General features: G+C 33.5%; 1 protein-coding gene across 1 annotated transcript in view; it reads left to right on the forward strand.

The window, feature by feature from the left end:
- Positions 1-16,417, forward strand: part of LOC129221082 (membrane-associated guanylate kinase, WW and PDZ domain-containing protein 1-like) — a 94,795-nt gene extending 78,378 nt beyond the window's left edge. The window contains exons 17-21 of the mRNA XM_054855521.1: positions 3,641-3,766; positions 5,993-6,188; positions 11,860-12,019; positions 13,037-13,172; positions 16,251-16,417. Of these exons, the coding sequence (XP_054711496.1) occupies positions 3,641-3,766; positions 5,993-6,188; positions 11,860-12,019; positions 13,037-13,172; positions 16,251-16,417 (785 nt within the window). The remainder of the gene's footprint in view (positions 1-3,640; positions 3,767-5,992; positions 6,189-11,859; positions 12,020-13,036; positions 13,173-16,250) is intronic.
- Positions 16,418-20,568: the final 4,151 nt, after the last annotated feature.

The raw sequence follows: 20,568 nt of genomic DNA on the forward strand, positions 1-20,568 counted from the left end.
ATTATCCATAGCATTACAACTATACAAAAATACACACATTTTTAAAATAATAGCTTTCAGGGGGCCTCCAAATTATTGTGGGCCTTGGGCCTCACTTTTAGTTAGTCGGGCCTGTGCTGAATTTAAAAAAAAAATATTTATTTTATTATATGTTGAAGAAGTGGTGGGAATGGAAGGAGAAGAGAATAATTAATTGGTCTTGGTGTTGAAGATGGGTGTGACAAATACATGGATGTCATATTAGGGTATATGATATAAAGACTCATAGATAAATGATAACGAAGTTGTGTGTTACTTATCGATACCCGAACGGCTATTTGAAGATGGCCTGATCGTGATTCCTCTCACCTTCATGGCTGTAAAGGAGGTTTTCAGAAATGTCCTCACGGAGTATGTTCTTGACGCTAGCATTCCGGGAAGAAGATAAAGACAGTAAAACTTGAAAATGAAAGCAAACTCATTTTCACAACACTATTTTCAAAAACTTCCCGATCGTTTCAACTTTTCTTGGTTTACCTCCCCATTGCGTTGTCTCAACGATATGTCGCAAAAACCCAAATCCGCGGTGATGAGAACAGTTTCTTTCTTTTTTTTTAAATACTGTATGCACAACTACGGTAATGTAATAAGAATACCAGACTCAAACATGAGGAGTCAGAATTTTCATAAAAAAAGTTTCTTTAATTTCAATTAATCTTCATAATCAAAACAAAACAGTGGCGTGTCTCACAATTAATATTCAGAAAATTAATACCAATCTTTCAGACGGAATATTTTCTTACATCATAAAATCTTCAATTCCAAATTCCTTTTTTTTTTTTTTTAAAAATACAAGTGCCTGATTATATTCTTGCAACAGATATAACTTCATACCAACAAAACCACACAGAAAATATACCTTTTTTTTTCAATCTCAAACTTTCAGTTCTGGCCCCATATACATCGAAAATAAATTCAGATTACTAATGTTCTTGAAAAGTGAGCACATAGCAAAGCGGCATTTCAAAATGCAAAACTTCAATTTCATACTGACCAGTGATAAGCAAGCATCGTTAGCGAGTTTCCCAAAGATTTAGAGAACAAAAACTAATTCCAAGTTTACTTCTGATAATTACTAAAAAAAATTGCCTCCTTTTTACAACACTATATATTTTTTCATATTCATTTAATTTCATACCGAAGAATTCACGGCAAAGGCCCAAAGTTCTGAAAGTTACCACAATACTCGTTAGACCTTTGGATTTGTTCCAAGCTTTCAGTACCTTCTTTTTTTTATCGAAAGAGCCGATTCCACGGCAAAAATTTCCAACTTTTAAATATAGAAAATATTCCACAATATATAAATTTTCAACAGTTAGTACTTATCTGTAGGAATCCCGGACGAAGAGTCTCCCCCATTATGGTCGTCAGTTGACCTGGCATAATCGTTCCCCACATAGACTAATAATAAGAGTAGACCGAGCTTTCTCATTCTTGCTGATGAAGAAAATTGGTTCATAGATGTATCATGTGACTGGTGGAAGGGCTTGGCGAAGACTTTGGCAGCATGGTTGCTAGATGGCAGCATTATCTATAGTTTGGCACTCGACATGTATTTTAAGACAATGTGTTTTCATTAAAAAAAAATTCCAGGTGCAGAGATTGAACTGTTTTTCTTTTACTTATGCATTATTTTGACATTAGTAACAGTTTTTGATCAGTTTTCGGTAACTTTTATTTCATTTGGAGCTGTCAGCGTTGGCGTGAACGAAATGGCGTAAACGTTTTGCGTTAACGCAAAAATGTACTGACCGTTATCTTAAATTGAAATTGTAATAAAAATCTTACCGTTTGCTGATTCTTCTTGGTCGCTTGCATCTTTTAATGCTTAGAGAGTTATTGAAATTGACTAAAGAAAATGCACAATGCTATCTAAACGAAAAAATCACTACATTAACAAAATATTTACAACTTAGAATAACAAATCGGACTCCATAAAAGATCATTCTTCCGTGTTCCATCAATTCTATTTATTTTATTTCTCGCTGGCGTGGATCGTCTGCTAGGATCAATGCCCGCTGTTGCTAGGATATCCACCAGTCACATGGTTTGGTTTATGAGCAGCAAAAGGGTTGCCATAGCTCGGTCTATTCTTATTATTAGTCTATGGTTCCCCGCTGCTCGTTTTTAGGGCATATCCAGAATGGAACGGTACTCTTACAGTCAACAACACCACCATCCCGCACGGCAGCCCGAGCTCGTCTCCGAAAATTCAGATAGCGTCCCCCCATTCCTTCAAACTCTGTAGACCCCGTAGGGTGCTACAGCAAAAAAAAATCCCAACGGTTCCAACGAACCAAAGCTTCTAGAACAATCTGGAATGATGAACAAAAACCAATTCTAGCTCATACCGGGAGAAAGTTATCATGACGTCACAGACCCGGAGCAATTGGCGCTCCGCCAACAGAGCTACACAAACAGTTACGCAAAAAGAACCAAACACATGCAAGGAGCGAGGAGAACGCGAACCGATTCGGAACAGCACTTTCGCCAGCGGAAATCACGAAATCGAAACAAAACAAATCGTGGTGAGGCAAACTCACCACAGGGCCCTGTCTTTGATGGAAGAAAAGTCATTTTCTGTTTTAATACCCTCTTATTTTAATCATTCAGACAATGTGTGTTTCGAAGTAACTTCTCGCGTTATTATACCCTTTTGGTGTAATTATAAGATGTAGTTAGGCACTACGACGTTTGAAATAATTTTAGTTAATTGGCAGGGTTGGTAAAAACCCGGGGTTTTTTTTTTAAAAAGCCCATGGACCCAGGGTTTTTTGGGTTTTTTTAAATAAAACCCAAAAAACCCAACTAAAGCTGTGTTTTTTAAAAAGAAATGTGGGTTTTTTTCTTTCTTAGAGAAAATGTGGAGTACTTGTATCATATTGTAGCGTAAGTATATGGACAAGTGCTAAAATTGTCTTGGGGTGAAAAAAGCTGGAAAACTGGTTGAAATTCAGAGTTTTCTGAAGGTTCTCTCTTTCTGTATATCCTATTGTTTTCTGAAAAGTTTCTGTTTCATTTGAAAAACCTGTTAATTTCTAAAAAATATACCTTGTTTTTTTTAAATTTGTGACGTGTTGGTTTGCAGAAAATAATTCACATGAAATCTTTTTAGCTAGAGTAGTTTCCTCTGTACAATCTACAAATATTGAGAAAATCATACGTGACAGGACTTAGTCAAGATAATTTGAGTTATTTATTGACCAGTTAAAAAAAATAGTTTAAATATATTTATTAAAATCTTTGAAGTAATTTTTTAATGCCATTAAGAGTTAAGAAATACTATTAAAGTTAAAAATTCATTTTTTATGTCCATTGTCTCTGGTGAAGAACAAATAAAAAAGAAGTTTAAATTGTGAAAGTATTAAAATTAATTAATTTTTTTAAAACTTCTCAGAACATTTGAAAAAAACCCAAAAGTGGGCTTAATAATGGGTTTTTTCAAAAAAACCCATTGGGTCCAACCCAGTTGGGTCCAATCCGGCCAATCCTGTTAATTGGTGGTACTAATGTGTCAAATGTCTTCTAGATTTTTTTTTTTTTTTGCCTTACTGTTACTTTTGCCTTCCATTGCACTTACTTTTCTTTTTATCCCTCTTAGACTCTTCGTATCACATGCATCCTGTGGAGAACATTTATCCTTACGATGTGACCGTAACGAGGCAGGAAAATGAAGGCTTTGGCTTCGTCATCATCTCCTCAGTCAGTAGAGCCGGCTCTACCATTGGTGAGCAAAAAGAAAAGAAGTACTTAAGGGTTACAGTAGTACCTCAAAAATGATCAAACTATCAAAAAAAAAATATTATTGCTTATTTCAAAACTAAAAATTATTTCAAACACAGGGAAAAAGTTTTTGTTCAAATATTTAAAAAGTTGTGAGTGGTTTTAGGTCATGCTCGCTTTGTGTTCCTACGCAAAAGAAAAACTTTAAATTGCTTTTTCTCTATGATCGTTTTTTTTTTTTTTTTTTTTTGCGATTTCATGTCATTAGAATTGCTAAGAATTTTTTTCTATTACAGAAAAAGCTTTAAAGTAATACTTTTTGGTGTCAATATAGTATATTTAAAAAAAAATAGTGCATTGGATAAGCACTTTATAAATTACTCAAATGTTTAGGGCATGTTATATCAATAAAAACATTTTTTTTTAATTACGATTTAATTAATCACAGAAAGTTTTCTAATAAATATATAATCAAATGAATGCACAGTTTTTTAGAGAGGATTATTGTGATCGTTTAGCAAAAAACATTTTTTAAGTTCAAAAACGAAAAACCTTAGGTAACAGAAGAAAAAAAATTGAAATTTTCCAACATTTTTTTAATTAAAAAAAAAAGTGGCCAATTTTTTTTTAATTTGAAAGTAAATTATAGATTGCGAAGTAAGTGTGCATGTTATGGTTTCAAAGAAAAACAAAATTTACTTAAACTTTTTAAAAAATGTCTTGAAGGTACTGACATCCCCTAGGTTGCAGAATATAAAATAATATTACGTAGCTGGATGTTTTTTCTTTTTTGCTTTATTTGTTGCCTTGCTTAAAATTCCAAACAGCAATAAAAGCTACTAAAGATTAAGTAATATCTTGGCTCAAAAATTAAGATTTTATTACTTATTTTATTATCACTGCTTTTTTTTGTAATGTGCTACAGGAGTGGTGCCTAATCTATGGTCCGCAAAAGTGAAGGGCATAGTACAGTTTGTTCTGTGTGACCAATCCAAAACATTGCGCGTTCCGAACATATGAATTTTCCTCTTAGTTGAGAAAAAGAAAATTCAAGCTCGTTTCTGAAGACTAAATATGATAAAGCTACAACAATAAAAAAAAAAATGAAATATCTATACGAAAATCATAAAGATCTGATTCAATATCATTACATTCTATTTTGCCTCTTCTGCAAAAAAAAAACCATCCGCTTGGCTAAAAATTACATCTGTGGCTTCATTAATATCTTAATAGCCCTCATTCTGTATTTTTTTACATGAAATAAATGATAAAAATTTAAAGTTTCAAAATTTGTGCTTTTACTAAAACTTTTTTTGGAAACATGCCAACATTGAAACTGGCTTTGCCAAAAAACTGCCTAGTGCATTTGAGGTTTCAGTCTTTTTTCAAGAAAAAAAATCCAATTGGTAATTGCTGATCTTTTAAAGTATTTGTAATTAATGTAATTAAATTTTAAGTTTATCTTAGCTTACTATATTGATACAGTAGAATACCTTTATAACACCGACCTATATAACACAATTCTCTATAAACCGCACAACTTTTCAGAAGTAAACAATAGGTTTTAAAGTTTAAAAAATCCCTCTGTTCTGCTTTGCAAACATAAAAATTGTTAGGAAAATTAAATTTTTAATCAGTTTTTCATCTTTTCATCTTAATTCAAAGCTTTTAAATGAAAATTACCATTCACAGTAAATGAAAATACCAGATGGTTCTTGAAAATGCAGCTGTTATGCAAACCATGAAGCTAGCAGAAGTGTAGGATATTTCACTTTTTGTAATAAAGAAACATATTTTTTTGTGAATGACTCATTATATAATAAGTACTTTAATACTCACTACAGATAAAACTCATTCTGAAGTGCTAATATATATATATTTTGAATATTAGTTTTTTGTGAAATGACCTATATAACGCCAGAACCTGTATAACGCAAAAACTCTGGTCCCAAGGTGTGCATTATAATGGTCTTCTACTGTATTACAATTATTGATAAATTTTTTTAAGCATTATTTGATTCATAAAGGAGGTTTATTTACATTCAAAAAATGTTGTATTGGTATTTAATAACGCAAGTCGACATTCATTAACCTGGAATTTTTTCTAAAAGCAACTGGAAAACCTGAAATTGCCAGGGAATTTCATTGTTGAACTCCTGTGGCAGCCCCGTGTGTTGTTTCCTCGTAAGAAATGAATTATGCTTTCGTAACCTTCATCGTGTCTTTAAAGGTCGCATCATCGAGGGAAGTCCCGCAGAAAGGTGTGGACGCTTGCGTGTGGGCGATCGTATTCTTGCCGTCAATGGGGTGGACATCCTGAACCTGCATCACGGTGACATCGTTAACCTCATCAAGGAATCGGGACATCGGGTCACCTTGACTGTGGGACAGCCACAGGCCCAAGAAGACAACTCGAGCAATCAGAGGTAGCATTTTCATTCACATTTTTGAAACAAAGTTGGAACTCGCCAGACCTAGATCGAAATAGACGACTGCAAATTTTGAAAATCCTGTGCATAAAAAATACAGTCCACCTTCCAAGTCCTATATTTCCACGAACAGCAAAAACAAGTTACAGTCAAACCCCGATTTAACGAACCGCTATTTTTCGAATTTTTCTTTTTCACCGACTGAAATGAAGGCGAAAACCACTATTTACCGAATCATAAACCCTGAATTAACAAATTATTTTAACAGCAGAATTTTTTTTTTTTTGTTTTTTTTGCTAATTTGAGTTAGAAAAAATTGGATTGTTTTCCAAATGTTATATCCATATTGTCCGAAATAGAAAAAGACTTTTCTCAGTATTAGCAGTTTTGACGGGCGAGGGGGCAACCAACGAATATTGACTTCAATGCTGAAAGCGATAGTGAAATTCCCATTAAAACTTACTTTTTCAATTGCTTTACATGACCTGGAAACAAAAAACATATCTCATGCACAGGGCTCGGAGTTGTCCTGGAATTCCTGATTTTTTTTTTCATGTCCTGGAATGTCCTTGAATGTTTAAAAATGTCCTGGAATTCCTGGAATTTCAAGCCTTTCTTTTTGTTTGAATGAATAAAAAATAAAGTTTTCCCCGTTGAAAAAAAAAAGCGTGAAAACTGCAATCCCATCGCCGGGCTGTATTCATTTGCCGTCAACCGTCTCCTCAGCTGATCACGTGGGCCATCTAGGTTCAGCGCATGCGCTGTGTGCGAAACGATTGTGCGCCTCTCGAGGATTGGAGGGTTCACGTTCACACCTTCGCCGCTGTAAAAATACTGGTAGAAATTTTTTTAGTTTTAAGTAAAACATGTATTTTTTTTAAACTGTTGCATGTACACTTATTTAACAATCAATAATTTATTTTCTAAGATTAAAAAAGCTGCCCACTTTTTCCGAAAATACGAAAACTTGAAAATTTTAATTTTTTATAAACCCTAAGGCTTTTTGGTTTTAGCATTTATTTCAAAAATGTTTTTTGCTTAATGATCACAATAATTATGTCGAAATATCTCTGCATTCATTTGCTTATATATTGGTTTGAACATTTTCTGTGATCTATTATGTAAACAATCTTAATTTCTTATCTTATGTTTTATAAAGGTTCAACATGCTCTAAAAATTTTAGTAATTTATAAAATGCTTATTCAATGCACAGTTTTGTTAAACATATTATCCTGAGTGCAAAAAAATATTATTTAAAAATTACTTTCTTAATAGAAAAAAATCCTTAGTGATTTTGCTAACATGGAAGCACAAAAAAGGACCATTCAGAAAAAACACTTCAAAGTTTTGCTTTTCCATTAAAACACATAGCGGGAATGAACTAAAATCATGCATAACCTTTTAAATAATTGAGCTAGATTGATATTTTTTCCGTGTGTTCAAAGCAATTTTAAAATCCATTAAAATTTTTTTGGGTCAAAAGGTCATTTTTGAGGTTATGTGACTCCTTAAAGCCCATTGCAATTATAGTTTTTTAGTTGGCAAATATCACTAGGTTCCTAATTTTTTTTCTAAAATTTTGGTCATAATTTTTTTTTAAATGTTAATTCAATTTCAAAAATTTATTTTGTTGGAAATTTCAATTTGAATTGTTTTTAAAAATACTTTTTTTTTTTTTTTTTTTTTTTAAAAATATTGTTTTAGTACAATTGGGGATTTCCCTGAAATTTTCATTTACTAATATTGTTCCGGCAAAGGCAAGCTTAAATTTTCCTTCCTTTGTAATTCATGTTTATTCCTCATCTTTGGGTTACAAAAAGCCTGTTAATAACATTTGAATAATTTATGGAAATTTATTAATCTTTGGAGAACATATAAATACATAACATTTGGAATATTCTGCTTGTGTATCCTACTTTTTCAATTCACAGTAAAGCTCAGTGATGTTTTTAAGAGGTAAGTTGCTAGATTGTTCATTTTGTTGGTCCTTATTTCATCAAGATCTTTGTAAAGTTGTTAATGAATTTAAAAAATCAAGAGAATTGCTTCTCATTAAAAATGTATTAATATATAATATGTTCATGAGTGTATAATGTATATATGTAACAATGTTTCAACAAACATCTAAACTAAAATGTGTTGCTATCATAATTATTTAGAAAATAGTTTGACATCTCATGAACAGAGTATTTTTTGAAATTTACATGCAAGTTGATATTACTTTAGCTGATAACTTTTTTCTTCTTTTTTTGAGAACTGTTAAAAATACTGAATTTTCATGGGTCTAGCAGCTGCAGTTGCTAGTTTTATTTCATTGTTTATGTCAAGGGTTCCCAATCTTTGCTGCGGCACCCTGGGATTCCCTAGGAGAAGACGAATTGTCCATGGTATCACTAAATCTGCATGTAACACATAGAGTAGGGTGCTAGGAGGAAATTCTAATTCCTCATAGTACCCTCTAATTCCTCATATAGGGGTACCAGAAATCGGAAGAATTTGCGAACCCCTGGTTTATTTTCCTTCTAAATTCATCTTATGGCCTTATCTGCTAGCTGGAGATCATAGTTTTCATTTTATAGTGATGAAAATTAGTAGATATACTTATTGCTGGGACTAAGCAGTACTGCCAGTGTTTCCTGGATAAATAATTAAGTAAATAAACAGATTGAATTAACCATTTATTCCTCTGTGCCATAATAGTTATATATTGTAGGTTCCACTTACTCCGAAAGTAATCTGTAAAGTCATGAATGATGTCCTGGAATTGTCCTGGAATTTTATTAAAATTATGTCCTGGAATTTTTAAATTTGAACTCCTACCCCTGCATGCAGCAGGCTGCAAATCATACAGTATTTTCCTCTCTCCATAAAGTTGAAAGAGAACTATTTTGAGTCAAGTATAAATTAAAGTCTTAGGCTGAGCTTCAGCGGCAGACGAAAAGAACTACCAATATGCAATTGAATTATCCCTATCATACCTGCCAGCTCGACTTTTTTTTTTTCAGTAGTTTCCTAGATTTTGAGTATTTCTCCCGGTCTCCTGATTTTCATTAAAAATCTACTGGACTTGATAAACCTTTAAGAAAGTCCCTTTATTTAGGGAATTATATGGAAAAAAAAACCCAGTAAAAATGTTTTTATAGATTGACCAGATGTATTCTCCACGGTTTGAAAGCTTCCAGCTAAAATTCAAACGTAAGTACATCAAAATCTAGCAACATTATCGATGCTTATTAAGTTTGATCAAAAAATAAGTTTTAACTTTATATTTACTTTTATTCTGTGAATTTAAATTCTATTCTCATATGAAGCTTCATATGACTGTACTTAAAGGGGCGATAAAAAATCTACCAGATTTTTTTCTTTGGAAGGTTAACAGGTATGCACTATGCAACCCCAGCATGTAACTATTCTTACCACTGACTGTAGCTTACCAGACCATAATTAATAAAAATAACTTTTATTTATATGGATTAATAGCATACAGCTATGTACAAGTAATTTACAAAACATTGTAAATGTAGTAATATTATCCACAGAGGACTAACTTTTTTGCGAAGTTCAAGTTAATGGATTTGCAAGCCTGACTTTTGGAACATTGCGTTCCAGAGAGAATTCCGGACCTCAGTCCCGGCTCGTAACATAACCATCTCTGCCTCCAGATGCTTTTCAGACCCCCGAAGAAATTTTCGGTTCTCACCACAGGGTGGTCTGCGCTCTGAGACAAAGGGGTGGAGTGGCGCCGTAGTGACCGTAACTTTTGTATAATCTTGGGGGGGATCTTGTGTAAGACATCACCCCCGAGGGCCCCTTGTTTCTACAGTGCCCGTCACTAATAAAATCACTGGCTTATAAAATCAGCCGCTTTATAAAATCAAATCTGGAAGAACAGAATCATTACTATATCAAAATATGTTAGAATTATCCTTTAATAAAATCATCCTCGCCGTTTTATAAAATCAAACTTTTGGAGAGCAAATGCTAATTCTTCTCTGAATAGAACCAGGATTTTATTTTTTCTTTCAAGATTTAAAACAGTGCAGCACTAATAAAATAACAAATTCACATAAACAAAAACGAAAAAAAAAGGTGAAGGGTGTACGTTTTTTTTCTTGGGGGGTTGAATGAAAAAAAAAAAAAGAAGAAGAATGAAGCAGCCACAAGAGAACTGTTTCAGAGCCATATATTTAGTTGGTGCTGCCTGTTTCCACTTCGCAGATCTGTTTCGACATGCAGCCTGACCACTGAGTTTCAATCAGTTCGTGCACATTCAGCTATCTACAGGGGTTGACAGTTCATTTTTACAATTAAGTTAAAATTGTTAGCTAGCAAGTCGTGATGACTTGAGTGTGAAAGATTAATCCGAAATTTTGAATAAGTATGACAAGTTTCCTAAACGTAGTTAGTGTGATGCCGCAATTAAATGAGGGATTTCTCAATCTTTACTTTCAAATTCTCTTACTCAAGCAACAATAAGTCAATATTTTGAGACCCTTGTGAAATTTTGAAAATGTACCTTATGTAAGTTAAAATATCAACTGTATTTTGCAACTGAACTAAAACAATACAATACAACTAGACTAAAAATAAAATACAATTAATCGTAATTTATTTCTTTTTTAGAGTATTTATACTTGAAAACCTTATTTTTTTTTCAGTGCATGAGTGCCGGTTTATAAAATCAGCCGCTTTATAAAATTGAATGTCCTCAGAACAAATGTGATTTTAATAAGCGGCGGGCACTGTATCACTTTGTGACTTACCATACGGAAGTTCCTCGGGAAAAAAAAATTCTTGTGTAAGACCGTGGGATAACTCGTGGTTGCGTGTGGTCTCCAAGAATGACCCCCCCCCCCCAACAAGACGTAATCGTCGTGGAAGGCCAAAAAAACCGTTGAGACCTCACACCACCTTTAGGGTATTGACTGGAGGAACCATGAAATTGGCGAGCAACGAACGTCACTCAATGAGGAAATTTGTTAAAGAAATATCAAAACTGTCTATGAATTTTAAAAAGTACCTGTTGATGGTATTTGCCTGTATATCAATATTACCTGATTTTGAGCCTAATAGTTAAAGACTCTAAAGTGGCTGGAAATTTTGCCCCTGAAGTAGAAGTATTCCTTTCTCGGAGTTATATCAATTGCATACTTATTTAGTGTATTAGTTTACTTTACTATAATAACGAGTGTTTGTAATTATTAAAGCTGAAGAACCAAAAATGTTTTACGTGTACTAAACTATTGAAATTAATCTACCAATTTAATAAAATTTCAAAATATTTTTTTTATCTTGAAAGTAGAAGAATAGAAATCACCAGTTACAGAAATAAACACGCTGTTAGTTATGGAAAGTTGCAATTATAAATAAAAAAGAAAAGATGGTGATTGAGAAATTGAAATATAAAAAATCATTATTATAAGTAGTCTGCTGCCAATCAATCGGCAATGGGCCGATCATTTTCTCTCCATTTTCTTCTAGGTGCATTCTTGGTTTCAATGTGCCTGTACATTGTTGCACTGTACATTGTTAGTTGAAATCTGATAGCAATAATAGTGGTGGAATTAATCGCGTTTCATTAATCAATTTGAACGCTTGCTTTTCCAGCAACTGTCTCGATTCTTCTTCCTCTTCTCTGCCACCGCAACTGGTGGTGGACAACAAGAGTGTGGCTGGTGATGATGAGCAGTACCACGCGGTGGAATTGCATCGTGGGACGAGGGGCTTCGGGTTCAGCATCCGAGGGGGGAGGGAGTTCCAGAACATGCCCCTCTTCGTGCTGAGGATTGCCGAAAACGGTCCCGCCCACCAGGATGGGAAACTCATGGTAAGTTTCAGTTCTCTTGTAGCAGATGTACGAGCAACAGGCTCTGGGCACAGCTAGGCTGGTTCTATTCGCTTTATCAATCCCCAGTGTAAAACCCCCCCCCCCCCCCCAAGAACCCTCTTAGAAACTATTCATTCACCAGGGTTTGAGCTGACTTCGAACGATCTTTAACAAAAAAGCTAAAATTGGGGAAAAAGGCTTTAGCAAAATGCTAAAATGTCAAAGCTTAATGAATACTGTTACATATCTCTTACACATATTCTGTGTTTCATCTGCAGTTGAAAACGAAATGCAAAATTCAGCCATGACATCGTTAGAAGAATCTTTTCTTTATTATTTATTTTATTATATTACTAATAATAAAGTTGAATGTCCTCTGTCAGGATCTCTGTGACGCGCCTAGACCGTTCGGCCGATTTTTATGAAATTTGGCACAAAGTTAGTTTGTAGCATGGGGGGTGTGCACCTCGAAGTGATTTTTCGAAAATTTGATTTTGTTCCATTTCAATTTTAAGAACATTTTCCGGAGCAAAATTATCATAAGATGGACAAGTAAATTACGAAATTATCATGACGTGGAATGTGAGAGCGAATGAACATAGCCAATTGGCGAGAAATTCGTCATCCATTATTTGTAAATATACGGGGGAACCGAATGACCTTTTAATTTTCAACTACGGGCAAAGCCGTGCGGGTACCACTAGTAGCTAATAAAAGAGGAAAAGCACAGTAGCTAATATTTCTTTAAAATTTGGAATAAAAAATTTTGAATCATACTCAGTATTGAGAAGACATGAGCTTAATTTTTAAAACGCCAATAATGCAATTATTGGGGAAATATAATGTCTAGTTAAGACAAAGTATTGTTGAACTTATTGGTAGGGGTGTCTTGGTATCTAGGAGAAACTTTTTTTTTTACATGTATTTTCGAACCACCCTAGTATACACATATTTGTATTTGTTTATGTCCAGGGAAGACTTTGTAATGACTAGAGCTCTACCTTTATTTTGGAACAGGTCGGGGACCAAATCATCGAGATCAACGGCATCAACACGAAGAACATGACCCACGCCGATGCCATAGAGCTCATCCGCAGGGGTGGAAGCAGTGTCCGCCTCCTAGTCCGAAGGGGTGCCCCCTCTCACGCACCAGGTATTGGACCTTTCCTTTTTCAAAATGTTTTCTATTTCAGACCTGCCAACTCTCCCGTTTTTCACGGGAGACTCCCGTTTTTTACTCCATTCTCCCAGTTGTACGTTTGAGTATCCATTTCTCCCGTTTTTTTACTCTATTCGGGTTTTTTTCTTTTTTTTTTTAATTAAACTTAATTTTCTTCCTTAAAATAGTTACTCACAGCCCTAATAGATGGCGTGACTAGCAGAGCAAACCCGCACTGCTCATGCTCAGTGAGCTCACGTTCGACGAGCACGACCGGTTAGTTAATCACGTGACAGCTAATGATCACGTGCTCCAATCAACTGCTTAGAATGGTAACGGATGCGGTAACCGGTTGATCATAGAACACTGCGGTTAGTAACCGGTTACTTACCGGAAGACCAGTGAGGTTCGTCGAACGCAAGGTGAGCGGCAAACATTCGATGGGTGCGTTCGGAGTGTCGACCGAAATGCTTCCGACGATGGTGTTTTGGTTTAACTCCACGTTCGCACTTCTATCTCACGCATGCGCCGTTTACGCGGTATCGTTCAGTTTCAGACGCATGCTAACTGCGCCGCGTGTTTTCATCTTGTTCCTTGATCTACCGCGTGTGTTGTAGTTTAACATTCATCTTTAACGATGTCTGAAAAAATGAAATATCTACAAACTTATAAGAGCTATTATACGAGTGAATTCCCTTTCATGAAAAAATCAAATAAATACTTGTTATAACAGTGTTTTTTACTTATTATAGCATCGTTTAAAATCTCCCTTTTTCTCCCTTAAAGCTTTGACTGGATATCCCGTTTTTTCTTTTTATAAGGTTGGCAAGTCTGCTATTTGCAGTCACCCTAGATATACGGTCACTTTTCTAAAGTCCCGGCTCACTGAATCACTTCCGACAATTTTCCGCAATATCAGGGTTCGTACGCTCCTTCAAAACTCCTCCAATACTCCTTCATTAAGGAAATTTTCTTGAAGGGCCCTTCAAACTCCTTCATTTTGGTTTGAACTCCTACAAAGCTACTTCTTTTTTAGTTGGAGACTACATAGTCTTCCTCTATGACAGTAACTTATAATACTTTGACAACTAAATTGTCCCAAAAGCGATTTTAATGTAGTAATTTCGTGCTTTTTTTCCCCCATAAAGATGTGATTTACAAATTGATCATAGTTAAGTCATAAAAGTTGAAGGTGAAAATGTTATTGGAAGACTAAAACATTTCGTAAGTGAAGTAAAACATGCTTAAATGGTGCTTGGCTATTTTTTCAAGTTTCATGATTATTGTTTTTTCCTCAACCACACTCTCATCAGCAAAAGTCAGGTTGTCTAATTATTATTCAAATATTTAAAAATACATAAGTAGATGTACTACATTAAGTTATTGTGTTAAAAAAAACAATTGTTTAGTAAATCGCAGTTATAATATATTGATAAGGGTCATCCACAAGTGATGTCATGCCTTGAGGAGGAGACGGGCTCATGAAATTGTGACAAAGAGGGAGAGGGTGACAAAAAGTGACATCACACAGCTATTGTAACAATGTCTTTATAAAAAATATGACACGTGACAAGAGGAGGAGTTTGCTGAAGTGTGATAAAGGGGGAAGGGGGTCAAATATGTTGAAAAAAAGTACGACATCATTTAATGACAGCCCATTAGTACTCCTTCAAAACTCCTTCATTTTATTTCTGAAATTGAGTACAAACCCTGGATATACGACGATTAAAAAGTGACAAGTCGTATTCCTGTTAACATTGCATGTAGTGCACTGAATGCAGTAGAAACTGAGTATTACGACTGTGACACTAAAATGTGAAGCAGTAACAAGGGCACTTAGCGTGTACATATCGCACTTTTTTACCAGTCATGAGAAGCCGAAACAAATATTTTAAAAACAATTAGTAACCATTGTGCTTAAATTAAAAGAAAAACCTATTAGTCCAGTATTAATGATAATTTTTTAAGTTGGGTAAGTCACACATCCGTTCTCTGCTTGGGCATATTTGCAAGCAGCTTTACTCTACATGAAAGTTCTGAAAATTTTTTTTTAAATTTCTTATTGATTCCGAAGGTTTTAATTGAATCAAATCTATTAAACTATTATAAACTAATTACTGATATTTTTGAGTGTTTTAATTTTTAAAAGGAATTAATGTATATACATGTTATTCCTTACATACATGTCATAAAATATATATGGTTGGTTATAAGGTCACACCCCGCTTATAAGGTCAGTTTTGTAGTCCCAAGGGGTGACCTTATATCAAAAAGTTTTTCAGATTTATGTAAGAACTGCTTCATTAAATAAAGTCTTGTTTTAAAAATAGATCAATGCTTTTGAAAAACCTAAAAATGAATAAGTGTGTAGTGCACACATATTGCACACTTAGTACAAGATTACCACATCTGCAAAAACTACTTTTCGAGAAAAATCAATTCAAATGTGATGCACTGTAGCTTAAATTCTTATAATAATAAACTGTCACATCTCAAAATAAAAGTTTTAAAAAAAATGTTTGTTTTTGGTTTTCTTGCATTTTTCAATGGAACTAATAAAAATGCACCAGGACATGCATATAACTCAAAATCAGCTATTTTTTTACTTGTGGCAGTGTTGTATTCGTTGTGCGATATATAAATGCATGTAACAACTACAATGAAAAAAAGAAATTTTCGGTTCAAAATCTCATTATTTGCGACAGAAAGAAAAAGGTTAATAAAATTATCGGTTGAGTGATGATTTGAATAATTTGGGTGTTTTTTACAAAGAAAGCGATTGGATAATTGCTCGAATTTCTTTAAAAGTTAGGTGCATATTTCTGTTAAGAAAAAATATTGCAATATTTTTTTTTTAATATTTTGCATTTTTATGTTTTTTTAGAACATATAACTAGTCAACTACATTTTAATTTGTAAAAAAGTCTATTTTTCCAGTAAAAACTGAAAAAACAGGAGGGTTTTTTTTCCCCCACCTCCTCAGAATTTCATGCAAATAAAAGTCTGTTGATGATTTGATGTGTATCTCCCTTTTCCCTAATGTTTTTTTTTTCTCTCTCTCTCATTCAATAGCTTCTTCCAGCAGTGTGCTTCCTACAATGAACTGTTACCCCCCACCCATGGGTGGTGTGTACCTCCAGTACCCCCATCAAGATTCCACCACCACCCAGATACCGCCTCCAGATTCATGGGTTCCTTGTGACAACCTGTCCCAGGACTGCTATTCATGGGGGTACTGAGGTTCAAAAAAAGAGAGAGTAATCATACCAAAAAAAGCACAGAATTGTTGATTTTTTTAAACTGCAATGAAGATATTGATTTAAGTCATAGAAAAACATAAACTGTTGTAGCGTTGAAGTTCATTTGTTTCAAGTTTGGTCCCGTAATTGAATCGTTAATTTCAAAAAACAGCCAAGTGACAAAGTTGCTAATTTTATGAAAGCATCTATATCAGTGGCCCAAGGGCGGATACAAGGGAGGGGCAATGGGGGCGATCGCCCCCTCCTTGGGCCGAGATATAGGAACTTTTTTTATGTATATTTTCGATATTAAAGTTCTAAAAACCCAATTTTACATAATATTCGGCGGTGTTACAAGAAAGGGAGCTCTTCCCAGAATATTTCCAGAATTGAAGTTTTGAAAACGAAATCGTAGCCCTTCTCTTATTATTTAGGGGATAGGTACAAGAACATTCTATACGATTTTTTGTTCCAAAATCTCGATTTCAGACGATCTTAGATGATATTAGAGACAGGTTCAAAGGATCACCCTGAATATTTTTAAAAAAACACAGCTGTAGAACACTTTTGAATGCATTAGGGTAAGCGATGGGGTTCAGTACACTCCTTCGAAATTTTTTAGAAATTGAAGTTCCAAAGAGTAAAAAGCAACCGCCCCCTCCTTGAACATTTTCTGGATCCGCCCTTGCAGTGGCCTCACTACGGGGGGTTGGGGGTAGGTTCGCCCTGGGTATCACCTGTCTGGGGAGTGACACCCTAAGTGTAATTGCAAGTTTTTGAGAAATATGCTCCAAAAATGCATTTTTAAGACTACAAATTTGAAAAATTTCCGGGGGTAAACCCCCAGACCCCATACTTTTATTTGTTTTTTGTACATTATTTCATACTCACTTAAAATTTCATTATAAAATGTAGTTGTTTATAAAAATTGTATGAATATCTTGTTTTTATGTTCCCATATTTTTTTTTTCTTTTACGCCTATAGATTAAGGGGGAGGGGGGTGACACCACAAATTTCTGATGGTGATGATTACAACTTTGTTTATTGAAAGAAATATACCTAAATATGTATTCCTTATAGAAAAATTTTAATACAAAGACAAAAAGGCATTTTCCAAATTTTAGAGTTTGTCGCTTGACTGGTTTTTGAAATAAGTGACTCAATTGTAAAACACAATTCAAACTTTTATATATCAGTGTGTCATTTCAACCGATTTTTACCAGAATTCATTCAAACAACTAAAAACTAAGTTTATTAGTTTGATCTCAGAACATGTACTTCAATTTTTTTTACGCTGTAAAATATTAGCAAGATCATCTCGTTTTGAAACTTGTAAAATGTGTTTTTGAAAATGATGGTTTGGTGTTGACGATCGAAGACAAAAGCATGGAGGAAGAACTGACGTCGTTTCCAGTTTTCTTGCCGATACATTCAACGAAGCTTTGCTTTTAAGCTTTTCGAGTCATATTTGTACATTTTGATTACTTGTTAACATGTAGAAAGTGATATATTGCATGTTTATTTTTAGATGCAACTCTGCAATATGTTGTAATATAGACACTTTTACGATACATAAACTGTACTCATTGCATTGTTATAGTGCTTTCTTTTTGATGTAAATGTGTACAACTTTTAGCACTTTACACCTCTATGTCTTTTAACTGTTGAGTTTCTGTTGATAATTTTTGCTATTGCAAATATTTTATGATCTTTCGTTAAGCAAAAATGTGAAATTTATTCAGAAATTTTATAATCACTTGTACATGTATACAAAAATGTTGGGGAATGTGGGGGCAAAAAGAAACAGTTAATGAGCAAATTGAAACTTTATTTTGAAAGTGATGATACATAGAGAACCATATATTTAAAATAAAACTTGCATTTAAATGTCTTTTTTTATTTTTGGCTCTAAATTTTTACCTCCTCAAAAAATGGAAATTTTCATTTTTTTTTTCATGGGGCAAAGTGAAAACTAAAATATTTTTCTAGTGAAATATTTTCCATAAAAGAAACAATGAATAGGTAATGAAAGAATAAATGATTAAATTAATGTATGAGAAAAATAAACGATTGATTAAAATGGCGGGTAAATAAGAGAATGAAGGAATGAATAAGCGAATTATTGAGTGTGATGAATTAATGATGATTGTGTGTGAGTGTGATGAATGAATGATAAGTGATGAATTAATTAATAAATGAAAATGTTGATGATGTAATACATGGTCGAACAAGTAAATGAAAAAAAACATTTCACTGTGCCTCCTATGTACATGACTAATTATATAATACAAATAATATTCAAAATGCTTTTAACAACTTTATCTTTTTTAATTAAAAAAAATATTTTGACTTGCAACAAAATATTATAATTTTTGAAAATTACTTGTGTTATTGTATGCATTGATTTTCAGAAATAACTTTTTCCTGGCTGGAATAGGCTACATGTGTTAGTACACAGTTAAAATATGACCAGATAGCTGCCTCTAAAAGCAGAGTTAATATTTCACCATTTCCCCGCATTCCCCTACATATTTGATGAAATTTAAGCTTTAAGTTCCTCATAAAAAAAATATATTAGAGCAGCTTGTTGTTAAAACACTTCCTTGTTAAGAAAACTGCTAGTATGCAAGTGTTTTTTATTGTGAAATGGAAAAATGAAGAAAGTGGCTGAGCAAGTTTTATGTACAAAAGAAAAGCAACGTATGGTTGTAATGTTTTTGAAACTTGCTTACTGCATTAATTGTTATGGATACTTAAATTGACTACTTATTTTTCTTTCTCCAAATCTTTTAATTGTGTGCTAAAATCTTTCCATTTAAAAAAAAGTATGAGGTTTTATCATTTTTTATTTTAAACCTATCGCAACTGAAAATGAATATCTGAAAATGGAACTTTTTTCTTCCCATTGATTGAATTTTATTTTTATCTCATCATACTTTTGTGTTTTTCGTTTACTGTAGAAGCTGCTATACATAAGGGTACCCGAATTAGCCTTTACTTTGATTTGTTGAACTGTGTAAAATTAGTTGAATTTTATTACAATATGCTAAAATGTTGATAATGCTCAGAAAGCAAATCATTTGTTTTTGTAGTCATTTTATGACATTGCAATGGTGTTAGTTAACGATATGTATTTCTATTTTTCACAAAAAAAAATATGGCTTGTTGATTGTTACTAAAAGTTCGTTAAAGTTATTGTATTTCAGAAAAACGGAGAGGCAATTTCGATTATCATTTATTTGATTCTCATTTTAACCTTTTTAAAAACATGTACTTTAGGGTGGTTCAAAAAAAAAAAATTTCAGCTTGAGTCCAGGACACCCCTTATTTTTTTTAGACTTACTAATAGTATTATGCTGTAAAAGTTTTAGCTTCTTACTCAAATTTTAAGAAAGTGCTCAATGACCCTTCCATTTAACATTAGCCGTAGCATAGAAAATGTCACAAATGTAGAAACATTTCCTCAGCTTTTTTTTTTTTTTTTTGTAAATAATTATCTTATTGCAATGTATATGCATATATCTAGTGTAAATATTATAATATGTAGCATTGTTTTTTCAGTTTGATGTATTTTTTTAACTCCCCTTCCCATACTGATGATGTTTGGGGGAGGGAGTTGAGCACCCTGTTTCAGTTGAAATCGGAAGCTAAAATTCTTCCAGTATATTGCTATCCACAAGTCTAAAAATAGTGAGGGGTGTCCAGGTATCTAGGAGAACTGTTTTTTTTTACACGTATTTTTGAACCATCCTAGTGTACTTCCAAAAAAGAAAAATCGCAATCGATGAAGTATTTTATTGCAACAGATACTCTTCAGTTAGAAATTTGTAATTCAGCTGTACAATCACTCGCAGTTAATCTTGACCACATCTGCTCTTTTTGCTGAATTATTGTAGTTATTGCTCGATATTACTAGCTGCTAGATACCACAAAAAGTTTATTTAATTGAATATTTCACTAAACACTTTGGAACTGGTAAACTCTTCCTAGACTGTTTATTTTCATAAATTCCGAAAATTTTGCTTTGCCTGTTTAGAAAACGAGAAAATATATGCATTTATTCTTGAAAAGAAGAAGGGGGGGGGGACTTTTGTAAAAGTGGCAGACCTCTCTCTCTAAGTCATTTTTGGTATGAAGGTTTTTTTTTTTT

The sequence above is a fragment of the Uloborus diversus genome, chromosome 4 (assembly GCF_026930045.1).
Source record: "Uloborus diversus isolate 005 chromosome 4, Udiv.v.3.1, whole genome shotgun sequence".
In the NCBI taxonomy this organism is placed as follows: Eukaryota; Metazoa; Arthropoda; class Arachnida; order Araneae; family Uloboridae; genus Uloborus; species Uloborus diversus.